Source organism: Pteropus alecto, unplaced genomic scaffold (genome assembly GCF_000325575.1).
Source record: "Pteropus alecto unplaced genomic scaffold, ASM32557v1 scaffold160, whole genome shotgun sequence".
NCBI classification, from domain to species: Eukaryota; Metazoa; Chordata; class Mammalia; order Chiroptera; family Pteropodidae; genus Pteropus; species Pteropus alecto.
In genome coordinates, this window is record NW_006429864.1 from 830,478 (window position 1) to 842,999 (window position 12,522).

Genomic DNA, 12,522 nt, shown 5'->3' on the forward strand with positions numbered 1-12,522 from the left:
TCCCCCTCAGACGCGGCTGCCGGGGGGACCTGAAGATTCGCCCTCCTGGCCCGGGGCCCCCGGTGAGTCTGAATGGGAGGAGAGTCCCAAGGCCGAGCAAAGGATTTATTCCCCCAGTTTAAAGGATCCCGGCTTCCTGATACCCTTGTTAACTCCAAACTATAACTGCAGCGTCTGCAGCGGCTGGTGCCTCGAGGCCTGGAAACCTACCCTCTGTGCCAACCCCAGCCAGGACCCCACACGGCAAGGCCCAGGAAGATTGTATTTGAGGATGAGCTGCCCTCCCGGCCCCTTTTGGGCGCCAAGAAGCCTGTTGTATCCATCCCTGGGGGGCATATGCCTATGCCCCACTCAGTGCCCGACTATGAGCTGTAAGTGTCTCCTATGTGGTTGCTGATACCTGGGAACAGGGAAGGGGCACTGAGGCTGGGCTTTGGCAAGTGAATAAGAGTTGACCAATTAGAGAAAAAGGACATTTTGAGCAGGGAGCCCAGCATGAGCAAAGAAAAACAAATTACACTGCTTTGGGGAAAGGCATTGGTTTTTTTTACACTCACACTCTGCCCCATTTTCAACCCCGCAGTAAGTACCCAGCAGTGAGCAGTGAGAGGGAACGGAGCCGCTATGCTGCAGTGTTCCAGGACCAGTATGCAGAGTTCTTGGAGCTCCAGCAGGAGGTTGGCTCTGCGCGGGCAAAGCTCCAGCGGCTGGAGGCCCTGCTGACCTCACTGCCCCCGCCCCGAAGCCAGGTCAGCAACCAGGTGGAAACCCCTACCCCAGAGTCCTTCCAGGTGGCAGACCCTGGCCTTCAGCACACTTATTGGGTCCAGATCTGACCTCTTCCTCCTCCAGCTTGGGCAGGCACCACAGCATATGGGCAAACATCAGCCCTTGAAGTCCTCCCTAGATTGGCCACTTTGTCTCTCTGAGCCTCAGTTTCCGCATCCCTGCCTGGGTCCAGCACTCCCTGAGTCTTCCTCTTCCTCCTTTTGCAGAAGGAGGCTCAAGTTGCTACCCGTGTCTGGAGGGAATTTGAGAAGAAGCGGACGGTGAGTCATGGTCTCCTGAGCCCCTCAGCCTGGTCTTTACACTCCCAACATTCATATGAGTGCCCAGTTTCAAGGAAAGAAAACCGAGGCTCAGAGAGGAAGAGCAAAGGGTGGAGCAGCTCAAGGGCCATAGGCCAGACTGCCACAAGGACTTCCTTGGCTCTCGCCCTGCCCAGGACCCCAGCTTCTTGGATAAGCAGGCTCGCTGCCGCTACCTGAAGAGCAAACTAAGGCACCTCAAGGCACAGATCCAGAAATTCGATGACCAAGAAGACAGTGAGGGTTCTGTGTACTTCTGAGTGTCCTGGGAGACAAGCAAAGGGACACATTGGGGTGAGGGTCCCACCTTGCCTCCACTTCTCTTTCCACCTCCCAGCCTCAGCTCTTACTGTTCCCCCCGCCTGGGGTAGATTTCCCTGATTGCAAATGCCTCAGCCTTTGAGGCTCAGCTCTGATGACTCTTCCTCCAGGAAGCCTTCCCAGGACCTCTTCTAGGACCCCCAGCCCTGACCCTATTGGGACCCCAGATCTCAGCCCAGCCCCTGGAAGTAGGTCCTGCTTTCCCATCCCAGTGGAATAAATATGTTTTAAATACATTCTACTTATAGCTGCTTAACACTCGATTGTTACAAAATGAATTGTTCTTCCATTTTCCAGAGGGAAAAAATGAAGGTTTTGAGATACGGACTTGTCCAGGATCTTTGAGTGTGGTAGGAATCCTTGAATGTCCAGGGGCCTCCTTCTCCTGCAAGAGTTTCAAGTAGCCCTCCTAATGGGAAGCTGAGAGGCCAACATCCAGCATCACCTCCTTAGCCAGCCTTGGGATGGGGAGGCCCCAGAAGCTAGGAGTTTCCACAGGTCAAGTAATGGAGGCAGAGGATCCTAGAGTTTTTTTGGGATGGGGAGGCCCCAGAAGCTAGGTCAAGTAATGGAGGCAGAGGATCCTAGAGTTTTGCTGGGGTGGGGTCCTGGAGAATTCATGTGCTGTGATGCTGAAGGGGGCATTCTCAGCCCAGGCTACTACAGGAGGCCCTGCTGTGATCAGATAAATGGCACCCTGTGATTCTCCACTTCTGGGCACTGCAGGCTGAATGGTGATTGATGCCCCGCACTGTGCGAGCACAATTCACATGCCTGGCCCTAGGGGAGAATGCCCTGGTGTCCACCACATGCCAGCCCCTCCCTGGGCAGGGTAGGTTGGGACATCAGTAGGACAAGGCTCCCTGTGGGGCTGTGTGATGGCTGCCTTCTTTGAGTCTTGGTCTTCCATGGGAGCCACAAAAGACAAGGTCAGTCAGGGAGACAGACTGCAGGCAAGGAAGGCAGTGACAGCCACTGGGTCACAGAGAGGCTTCAGTCCCCAGACTGGGCCTCATGGAGCCCATCCTCAAGGAAGATAGCCCTGGGCCCAGTGTGATAGAGCAATAACAGAGGGCTGGATGGCAATCAACCAGGGAGGCTCAAGATGACTTGTAGGAGGGGCCATATGGGTAGGGTTTTGCCGAAGTACCAGTTGAGCAGTCAAGTCCGAACAAACATCCAAGTCTCTGGCCTGGGGACTGGAAGCAAAACACAATGGTCTTGCTCGGTTCTCAGATGTCCTGTGAGTCTGAGAAATGGGGTATTGCTGCCCAGTTCAACTTAAGCGGACATATATTCACTTACCCACAGGACATCCTCAGAAGATGCTGACTCAGGGCAGGAACCAGTCCAGCCTCTAATGGGTTTCCAGTAGCCTTTCCATCCCACTTCCACTTCAGTCCCCTTCTGGGGGCAGGGCATACCCATGAGACTCTCATTCACTCCACAGGAAATGGCCTTATTCCCCATCTTCCCAGGCCTCTTCCAAGATGGACATAGGGAAGGCTGTGGTGCTATTGGGGAACCTTTGGGAGGACTGAGACTGCCTTAAGGGCTAAGCACCAGCCCAGCTTGCAGGGTAAGACCCAAGTTCTTCCCTCACTGTTTTCAAAGGGGCTCTTTGATGAAAGCCTCGTCTCTCCCTATCAAGACCTCAGCTGAAGCTAAGAAATGTCATCCCCATCAACAGCCAGGCCCCTTCTACCTTTGCCCGCCCCCTCTGCCCACAACCTCAGTTTTCCCACAACACTATCCAACAAAAACAGCAAGTAGGGCTGTTGTTAGGTTGTGGGTATTCTAGATGGCTGGGAGTGGGCAGGGTGCTCTCCCCTCAAAAGATGACAGAGGCTGTGCAGGTAGGAAACACCTTTATCATTGGCCTTGATTCGTTCATCATGTAGTGTCCAACATGGATCATGTGTCCAGAGGAACCGCCTGACACGCAACCCCTGCCCGGCTGCAGCTGCCCCTCCAGGCCAGACGTCAGGCCTCTGGCCATCACACCAGGGAAGCCAATCCCACCATCCCATGCCTGGGCACTGAGTATAAGACTATCCCAAGATTGGAACCTCAGTCCTTCCCATCTTGGCCAGGGGTTCTGGGGAGAACAAGGCTGGAGCCTGGACGATCAGTCACTTTTTGGTTTCATGATCACTTAAAAAACAGAAAAAACAAATATTTCACAGTCTTTAAAAAATAGGAGTCTGAGGAGAAAGGCTGGGGTCCTCCGTCTGGGGTTCCCCCTTGAGGCCTAAGCAGCCGTGTCCCTTGAGGTCTGCACACCCGGCCATCGTGCCCCGGGTCCTGTCCAATCACTGGCCCGAGCCGTAGGGCCAGTTGAAGGTACTTCCAGACAGCAACATGTCTCGGATCAGTGTCTCGATGGGCGTCTTGCCCACCAGGCGCATGAAGAACAGCTGGGAGATGAGGGAGGCGGGGACTGCACGAAGGGCAGGGAGCCGAAGCAGCAGGCGCCCGAAGCGCTGGGGCTGGGATGGGTACTGGGCCCGCACATACTCGGTCAGGGCCACCTGCGCCTTCTCCTGCAGGCTCTCCACATGTGCTGGGTCCGAGAGGCCACAGGCATCTGGGAGGTCAAGGACAAGGTCAGATGGATAGGAGATGGCAGGAAGATGCAGGCCCCAGGGGTGATTGGGGGCACCACTCAAGGCTGTAGATACGGAGGGAGAGGGGAACTCAGGAGGTGGGAGATAAGGGCCTGGGGCACAAATGGGGATATCTAAGGCAGTGTCAGTCCTCAAGAGATATGAAGGTGGCCTCACCTGAGGACAATGTCACAAGGGTGCAGGCAGTGATTCCTCAAGGGCAGATGGGGCCCCAACTGAGGCTTTGTCAGGGAGACAAGTTCTAATCAAGCTCAAGTGGAAGGGGTGCTGGGGAGAGGACTTGGGGAGAAAGGCAAAGCCTAGAAGGGCCTGGGGAGTGAGTGTTGACAGCATCTAGAGAGGGCACCTTGAAGGTGGAAGGCAGAGGAGTCTTGAGGGCAAACCCATATTTATCAGATGAAAGCCACTTCTCAGAGTAGCCTGAGTCTGGTTCTGCAACCATGGCCCCAAGTAGACATCTAGTGGGGCCTGGAACCTTCCAGAGTAAAGCCAGATCTGCCACCAGTTCCTAGAATTAGGTAGAGCTTTAGCTACTGGAAGGTTACAAATGACAGAGGGCATGAGGCCAGCCCCACCCCTGGATGGGAAGGGCCTCCAAGCCACAGCTCCTTTCTCAGTCCAAGGCAGCCCTAGCCACCTGGAGGTTGCCCTGCCCTGGGGGCATGTTAGGAGCCCTGGGTCAGAGGTCTGGGGTCACAGGAATCAGGAAGTGGGGAGCTCAGAACCTGATGTCAGGGCACCCCTGCCGGGCAGCCTTTCCTTCATAAGTGCTCCCAGGAAAAGCACCCTGATCTGGGGGACTAGGGTCAGAGTTTGGGGGCCCAGGGATCAGGGAATGGGGGTCAGGGGGGCCAGACCAGGTGTCAGGGACCTTTCCTCCCACTCTGCGGGCAGTGCTCACTGCACATGAAGAGCACTTTAATGAGGGGATGGAGAGTGGGGGGCCTCAGGGAGCCCAGAAAAAGGGAGAGGTTGTGGGAACCTGAGTCACCCGTCCAGACCCAGAGTTCTTAAGGAAACCTGGGATCTGGGGTGGGGGCATCAGGGTGTCACACAGCCTGCAGGGCCACAGATATGGCATACGGGGATCACAGAGTGGAAGGCTATAGGGTTCCCCCACACACACACACCCGCACAACCACAAAGCCTCCCTAGCGCCCCCCCCCCCCGGAACGCATCAACCCCCCCTACCCCCCCCCCCCCCCCCCGGAACGCATCTCACCAGGCGTGAACAGCGCGATGGCCTTGAGGCAGCCATACTCGGCTGAATCGACCTGCAGACGGCCCAGCTTGTCCACCTGCTCCTGGAAGGCGCGCACCTGGTCCATGAAGGCTACGGCGCGCTCGGCAGCCATGGGCGCGGCGTGCAGACCGGCAGCGGCCAGCAGCGGGGCCGTGTGCAGGGGCAGTGCCGCCTGCGCAGCGTTCAGCACGAACAGCTCACTCCAGCTCAGGCGCAGTAGCGCCACCTGGTCAGCCACCGGCAAGTCCGGGAAGAAGGGCGCGTGGCGCGCCCACTCCACGGTGCTGAACAGCAGCCGCGCGGCCAGCTCACACACGTTGTCGATGCCCAGCACCGCACCCGCCGCACCACCGCTCGCGCCAAAGCGCCCAGCCGCCGCAGGGTAGGGCTCAGCGCGCAGCAGCTGCGCGATCAGCTCTGACACCGGCTGCCCCGGAAAGAGGTCCCCGCCCGCAGCAGCTGCCGCCAGCGCCGAGCCTGGGGGGCTGCCTGAGGAGGCAGCCACAGTACCTGGCAGCGAGTGCGGGATGCGGCCGCGCTGCACCGCTGTTGTGGGTGAATGGAGATGGGCAGGAGGGGGAGGGGGCAGCAAAGGAGAGAGGGGAGGGAGGAAGGGGATGAGGGGTCAGATGGGAGGAGGAGTAACAAAAATGGGTACAAGAAGGGGATGGAGGGTCATGGGGAGGGTAAAGAGGGGAGAGGGAGGTCAGCCAGGGAGAGAGGGGTGTCAGGAAGAGGGAGAGGAAAGGAATCCGGGGAAAAGTGGGGTATTCAAAGGGTCATGGGGGTCGGGTAGGGAGGAATAAAGGAGAGAACGCAAAGTCATTAGAGGGTCACTCAGCTCCTCCCTTCCAAGGCCCACCACGCTGCTTTTCCCTGGACCTCCGACCCTGCTCCATGGGCACACAGCTTGTTGGGAGGCCAGGGGCCCTGGGTCCCGCAGGCCTCATCCTGCACTCCTGTCTGGCCCCCACCCTACTTCCTGCGAGAACCTTGGTTGGGTAACCTGAGTTAAGAATTTCACGCACACCTGGCCCTGCTCCCACTAGACTGTGTGAGCTCCATTCAGCAGCCAGGGAAGCTTGACCTGTCAAGCAATCAATGGAGTCCCAGAGCTGAGAATGAGACTAAGGGGTGGGGGGTGCGTTCCTAGAACTTGGGGCACCTGGCCAACCTGTCCCTAAAATAAGTGATCTCTCCTATGGAGATGGGATCATTTCTCTAGCTCCCAGTCTGGCCTTCCAGGTCACGGCCCCCAAGAGCATCTGTCTGTCTGGGTCCCTGCAGTGACCCTGGTGCTGAGAATGGAGTCTTGGACAGTAGTAGGTGCTCAATAAGCATTAGCTGCCATCAGTAGCCTTGACTGTGAGGAGGGGGAAGACTCACTGCAGGCTTGAGCCAGTGTCTCCAGTAACTAGGTGGGTGGGAAGAAGGGCAGACTGGGCTTGGTCCCAGGCAGAGACTAATTAATGAGCTTTAATGAGTTGGCATGCCCTGTCTCATCACCTCCAAGAACTCCTGGTCAACCTGCCATGGAGCAGATAGGGCAGGGGACATGGGTGGGAGCCAGGGGCTTGAGTTGAGCCTGGCTCTTGGGAATAGGGGAACCTTCTTCTCCCTCTTTGCTCACTCAGTTCTAAACCCCACTCCCACCATTCTGCCATCCCCTGTTCTCAACTCAGGGCCTTTGTACTTGCTGTTTCTACTTCCTGAGCACCCTTTCCCCAGCTCTTCCTCCACATTCAGCCCGGACTGTGTGGGTTCAAGCCCCCACTATAACTCTACTGGCACTCAGATCCTGGCAAATGGCCTCGCCTCTCTGCTCTCTGTGCTTTTCCCATCTGTAAGATTTAGGTGACAATAATAATGATGATGATACCAATCACTGAATTACATAAGAATCTATCTAACTTATTTAGAACAGCACTTGGCAGACAGTAAGGGCTAAATGGATAGCAATTCTAGCCAAGAATCATTTATTGAGCACCTTCTGTATTCCAGGACCTGGTCTAGGCACTGGGGGTATGCAAGAAAACAAGACAGACTCTGCCAAGAGACCTAGTCTCTGCCTTCAGGGAGCAGACATTTTTGTGGGGGAGCAAATACATTACAGAGCAAGGTAGATGGTGTGAAATCAAGAAGGATGATGAAGGGTAATCAGGAAGGCTTCTTTGAGGAGATGCTGTTTGAGCAAACCTTAAAGGAAGTGAGGGAGGAAGCCACAAAGGTGTCTTAGGGAAGAGCACTCCAGACAGAGGAACAGCCTATGCAAAGGCCCTTAAGTAGAACTGTGCTTGGGGCATGAGCTGCATTTATGATGATATCCACACCTGAGACTAGAGATCTGAAGCCTTGATTTGAAGTACATCAGGATTTTAGGTCAAAAGGACAAGTGGAAGCAAAATCCAGGTGGGGGGAGGGGTCAAGAGAGTCACCCCAAACTTAAAAGGACCAAAGGGAGTGATCAGATGGTTTCAAGAGACAGCCTGAGAAGCTGTTCCCAGCTTCTTCTAGAAGCCTGACAGAGAAGAAACCAACATTAGACTCAGGTAAAATACAGGGAAGAACTGCCAGCCTGGCCCATGAGAGTCCAGGCAGAGACAGGCCACCCAGCATGGGGGCCAGATCTTCTCTTGAGCCCCAGGCTCTGAGAGGAAGTCTCTGGGTTCCACTTCATTTCTAAGGGTGGAGTTCTATGCCCAGCTGCCAGCACGTGTCCACCCAAGTCCCTGGAGCAGGGATAAAGGCTGGGTCTGCTTCTGGCTCCCAGGGCCCGGGGTCAGGCGGAAGGACAGGCTGCCCTTTGACTTAATCGGGTAAGTTCCTGCCTTGGGCAAACACAAAGCAAGGGGGGAGGGGGAAGGGAAAGCAAGTCAAATAAAAAAATACATCCTGTTCAGAAAGCCATGGCCAGGCTGGGGGCAGGGGGTGGTCACTGAGGTGCCAGGGCCAGGACACCTGCCTCTGAGGCCAGGGGGACCACTGAACAGTCCTAATATGGGGCCAAGTTAGGGCATCCCTTGCAGCCTCAGCTCCAGTGCGGCCATCAGGCAGCCACAGATAATCGGATTCCTTCAGCCCAGAGCCAGACCTAGGCCCCACGGGATCTTGGGTCGGTGGTAACATCGGCAGGAGCCAGACCCGGAGAGGAATGAAAGACGGGTTGTTTGTCTACACCCTTTCTGCCACATTCCATCAGAGACTCACCCTCTTTCCTCATGCCCACCCGGAAGCACTTCTTGAGGCGGCAGTATTGGCACTGGTTCCGGTGATGCTGGTCAATCTGGCAGTCACGGTTGGACCTGCAGGCATGCAGAGGTCACCATGGGGGTCACTGTGACACCCACGGCCTGCTCCCTGAGCCACCCTGTGAGCCGCCTCTGACGGCTGCACCTGGAAAACACTGGTGCTCGCCCCAACCCCAGGCTGGGCAGGTGGCCTCAAAGGGGCACAGAGGCTAAGCCTGCAGGTCTGCAAAGAGGAAAGAATGAATGATGGTGACAGATTAATAAAGAAGGTGGCAAAGCTGGTGACAGATGAATAGGAGTCTGTGGCAAAGTAGAGTAGCACACCAGTGAGGGTATGCTGAAATTACATTTTGAAGAATGAATAGAAGTTCCCCAGGTGGATGGAAGGGCAATTCCCGGCAGAGAGTACGAGGAGAGCAAAAGCCTGGAAATGTGAAAATTTGGAGGCCTGCAGTTTCATTTTACGTGGTCATTTTCAGGCTCAGGGGCAGGGTGTTTGTCCCAAGGGTAATGTGAGAACAGAAAAGGTACATGGTCAGGGAGCAGAGCTTTGTGAGTTGACTGAGAGAGTAGAAGCCAGGCCAGAGCAGGCCCAAGTCCTCTGTGGGGGTCACAGCGCTGTGGAGCTCCATCATTATCACCTTGTACAAGGCCGCCACCAATGAATGAATAAATAAATGAATGAACGAATGAACTCCTGTTCCCACTTGAAGACCCCACACCCATGTCCCTTTCTCTCGGAAGAACTTCTAACTCTTGAGCCTAAGAAGCTTCCTCCCGGTGGCCCTCAGGGATTGTTGTTGCCCTTCCCAGGGGTGAGAAAGGTGGCTCCAAACTGCAAGGCAGTAAGCGCAACGTCCAGAGTCAACCCCAAGTAAGAGGGTTCAGGCACTTATTCTTCAAATGTCCCCAGCGCCTTTTCCCCTTGGCCCCTGCCCCTCTGTATCTCCCTCTATCCTGGGCTCAGGGCTCTCCAAGACCCAAACCTAGGACAGATATCCTTGAGGTCCTAGCTGGGCACCAAGGTCACCCAGAGACATTCACAGAGTAAAACACTCAATAAAGTTAAAAATCAAACATCTCAGCTGGACACACAGCTCCAACCCTTGGGTGACAACTTCTCTACCGAGCCTCAGTTTCCTCATTTGGAAATGGGAGGCCAGATGCCAACTCCATATGGGATGTTGGGTCTGGGGGAATCTGAGGGGCTCTGGAGGAGAGTACCAGGACCCAGGACCCAGGACCCAGCCGGGAGTACCAATGGCAGCTTTAGAAGAGCTGAGGCTTTAGGGGGCCTCCAAGTCCCTGGATCCTGCAGTGGTAGCATCTGAGTGCAAGCCTTCGGCTCCCGCCTGGCCCCAGCCCCCAGGAGGAGGCCAAGCTAGGGCAGAGGGAGCTCAGGCAGAACCAGAACAAAGCCCAGCAGGCAGGCAGTGGGAGGGTCCTGGGCAGCCGGCTGGAAACGGCCAGGCCTGGCGTAGGCAGGCAGGCAGGGGCCCAGCTCAGGGCCCTCTGACCTCAGGAGAGGCCCTGAACCTTCTGCCTCAACTTCCCCAGCTGTGGAGTCAGAACAGCTTTCTTGGTCCTCCAGATGGGGAAACAGAAAGTTCTACTTATTATCCCATCTAAAGAACATATGCTTAGCCCAACACTGGAGCCCAACTCAGTTTCCTCCTTAGGCTTATGGCTTCTAGTTCAATTTGATCAGAGCCTTTCCTTGCTCATATACTCTTCATGGCTCTCTGTGTCCATCAGTCCAGCATTTCAGGCCCACTCAGCTCTAACTCCACTCATGCCTGAGTAGTCTCATTTTACAACACTGCTTCCCCCAACCTGCAGCTGGGCATCTGCCTGGGTCAAACCTTTCTCGCTTTAAGTACCATATCCTATGGCCCTACACCACACAGCCCTTGCTGACCCTCAGGCAGAGCCCCTTGCTCCCTTCTGGGACCCCAAACTCACCCCCCCGCTCTGGCCCAGCCCAGACCCCACAGGCTGGGGCATCTGCATCTCACTGTGTCTCCAGAGTGGGAGAGGGCTGGGCTTAGAGCTGGGGTCTCTGGGAGGCTAGCATCATATCACCCAGTCTGAGCCCTGAGGAAACTTTGCTGAATAAATCTGAGGCTCAGAGAGGGGAAGCGACTTCGCCTGGTGACACAGCATAGAGCTTCTGAAGAACCTGCCAGCCCCTAACAATGCCCTCTGTCCACCACCTTGATGCTCCCTGCTCTGGCCATCATGGAGCCCCTGGGACTCCAAAACTTCCTGAACCCCTCCCATACCCTCCCCAAAGACCCAGCCAGAAAGCAGGAGGTTATTCCAGCAGTAAAAATGAGGCCAAAGTCTGGTGGCCCAGTTAGCATTGGAGAAGGGAGGAAGCCAGCTCCCCCCACCACACACACACACACACACACACACACACACACACACACACACATGGCCTCCCCAGACATGCTCTGACTCCAGACCTGGGGCCAAACTCCAGATGCCCAAGGCCTGGCCCAGTGGCCTCACCAACAAGTCCTACTTGGGGTGAGCCCTGACCCTGACTTAGCCACCCTCCTCTTTCCCACCTTGAAATTCTCCTTGCTGAGCCCCAACTGGGGCAGGATATCTCCCTGGGTGACCCAGGACAGACACGAGGAACTCTCTGGGCCTCAGTTTTACACATATGGAAAATGGGGGCCCCTATATCAGCTTTGCAGAGCCCATGCATGTTCATGGAGGACACAGAGTAGGGGATTGTCAATAAAGCAAAAGGATGCTCATCCAAAAGTGGTGAGAAGGGGGCCCTGAGCTGGACACCCCACTCCAGTTCCAACCATAGAAGCTAGGAAGGCCCTGCCAGTCAGTGGAGACTCCAACCCAGCACAGCCCAGGCCTTCCGGGAAACAGTCACCCAACCCTGTCTCAGAGACATCGAAGTTTCAGGGATTTTCCAGGAGCACCAGGTCTGCTCCCACTCTTGGCTGCGGGGGTGGAGCAGCAGAGGTGCGGTCAGCTCTAGCTGCCCTCCCCACCCTCCCGCGACGGTTTCCGGTCACCCAACACTCACGGTGAGCCCAGGGGGGGTTCCCCCCATGGGCAGGACCAGCTCCTTCCCCAAGGCAGGGCCCCCATGCGAAAGAGGGCGCCCTGTGCCACCTCTGCCTTGCTCCCGCCACCGCCTTGGTGGCCAGGGCGACTTTGGAAGTGATATTTGACCCCAAGGGCGCGCCGTATTGATCCGCGCGGCCGCAGACAATGGCCCCTGGACGCTGCGAGCTTCACAAACCATGTTCCACGTTCGATTCCCACGGGGTCCCCGCGCGATGACGTTCCTAAGAGAAGGGGTGCCCCCTGACAGCACCCCAAACCCTCCCCGTGCGGAGATGACCCCTCTCCGGAGAAAATCAAGGTTGGGAGGAGGAGCAAGAAACGGGGGCAGAAAGCGCAAGGGACCACCTGATGTGGGGACCTGCATCCATACGGTGCCGACTGTATACACAACCCTAGGATTGGAATAGAGAGGAGGACAGGGGGCTGTACCCCTATCTCAGAGGGGAGTGGAGGCCCAGGGAAGATCAGCGCCAGGCCCAAGGTGACCGAGCAGGTCAGGGCCCGGGCCAGGCTGGGCCGAGTGCAGGCAGCGGGGTGCAGATGGGGGGCTCACCGGCAGGTGTAGCTGAGGTTGCGGCGGATGCTCCGCTTGAAAAAGCTCTTGCAGCCCTCGCAGGTGAAGACGCCGTAGTGCTTGCCACTCGACTTGTCCCCGCACACCACACAGTCCACCTGCAGCCCCGGCCGCTCCTCGTCGCCCGGCTCCGCGTCGCTGGCAGCGCCAGGTGGTGAGGCCGAGTCTTCCTCGGCTGCGCGCGGGTAGCCTCCCGCCTTGTCCACACCGTTCGTGTCGCCGCCGCCTCCGGGGCCGCCCCAGCCACCGGTCACCATGGCCATAGCCCCAGGGCAGCGGGGCCGGGGCGCCCCCTCCGCGCTCCTCCCTCCGGGCCCCCCTG

General features: G+C 56.8%; 2 protein-coding genes across 2 annotated transcripts in view; one reads left to right on the forward strand and one right to left on the reverse strand.

The window, feature by feature from the left end:
* OCEL1 (occludin/ELL domain containing 1) overlaps positions 1-1,665 on the forward strand; it is a gene marked incomplete at its 5' end in the record, with an annotated part of 2,174 nt that extends 509 nt beyond the window's left edge. Inside the window, 6 exon segments of the mRNA XM_025044320.1 lie at positions 1-9; positions 11-62; positions 172-371; positions 584-749; positions 996-1,049; positions 1,226-1,665. The exon segment at positions 1-9 is cut by the window's left edge and continues 122 nt beyond it. Of these exon segments, the coding sequence (XP_024900088.1) occupies positions 1-9; positions 11-62; positions 172-371; positions 584-749; positions 996-1,049; positions 1,226-1,348 (604 nt within the window).
* Positions 1,666-3,260: 1,595 nt separating this feature from the next.
* Positions 3,261-12,516, reverse strand: NR2F6 (nuclear receptor subfamily 2 group F member 6). The gene is made up of 4 exons (XM_006904268.3): positions 12,180-12,516; positions 8,487-8,581; positions 5,259-5,825; positions 3,261-3,996 (listed from the first exon to the last, which is right to left on the reverse strand). Exons 1-4 carry the CDS (start codon positions 12,461-12,463, stop codon positions 3,722-3,724), a joined length of 1,221 nt encoding a protein of 406 aa, XP_006904330.1. The 5' UTR covers positions 12,464-12,516; the 3' UTR covers positions 3,261-3,721.
* Between the last annotated feature and the right edge of the window lie 6 nt (positions 12,517-12,522).

Coding starts and splice junctions, on each gene's coding strand:
- NR2F6 (XM_006904268.3), bottom strand. CDS start 12,463: ATGGCCATGGTGACCGGTGGCTGGGGCGGCCCCGGAGGCGGCGGCGAC. Junction 8,582..12,179: donor AACCTCAGCTACACCTGCCG/GTGAGCCCCCCA, acceptor GCATGCCTGCAG/GTCCAACCGTGACTGCCAGA. Junction 3,997..5,258: donor CATCGCGCTGTTCACGCCTG/GTGAGATGCGTT, acceptor TTGACCTCCCAG/ATGCCTGTGGCCTCTCGGAC.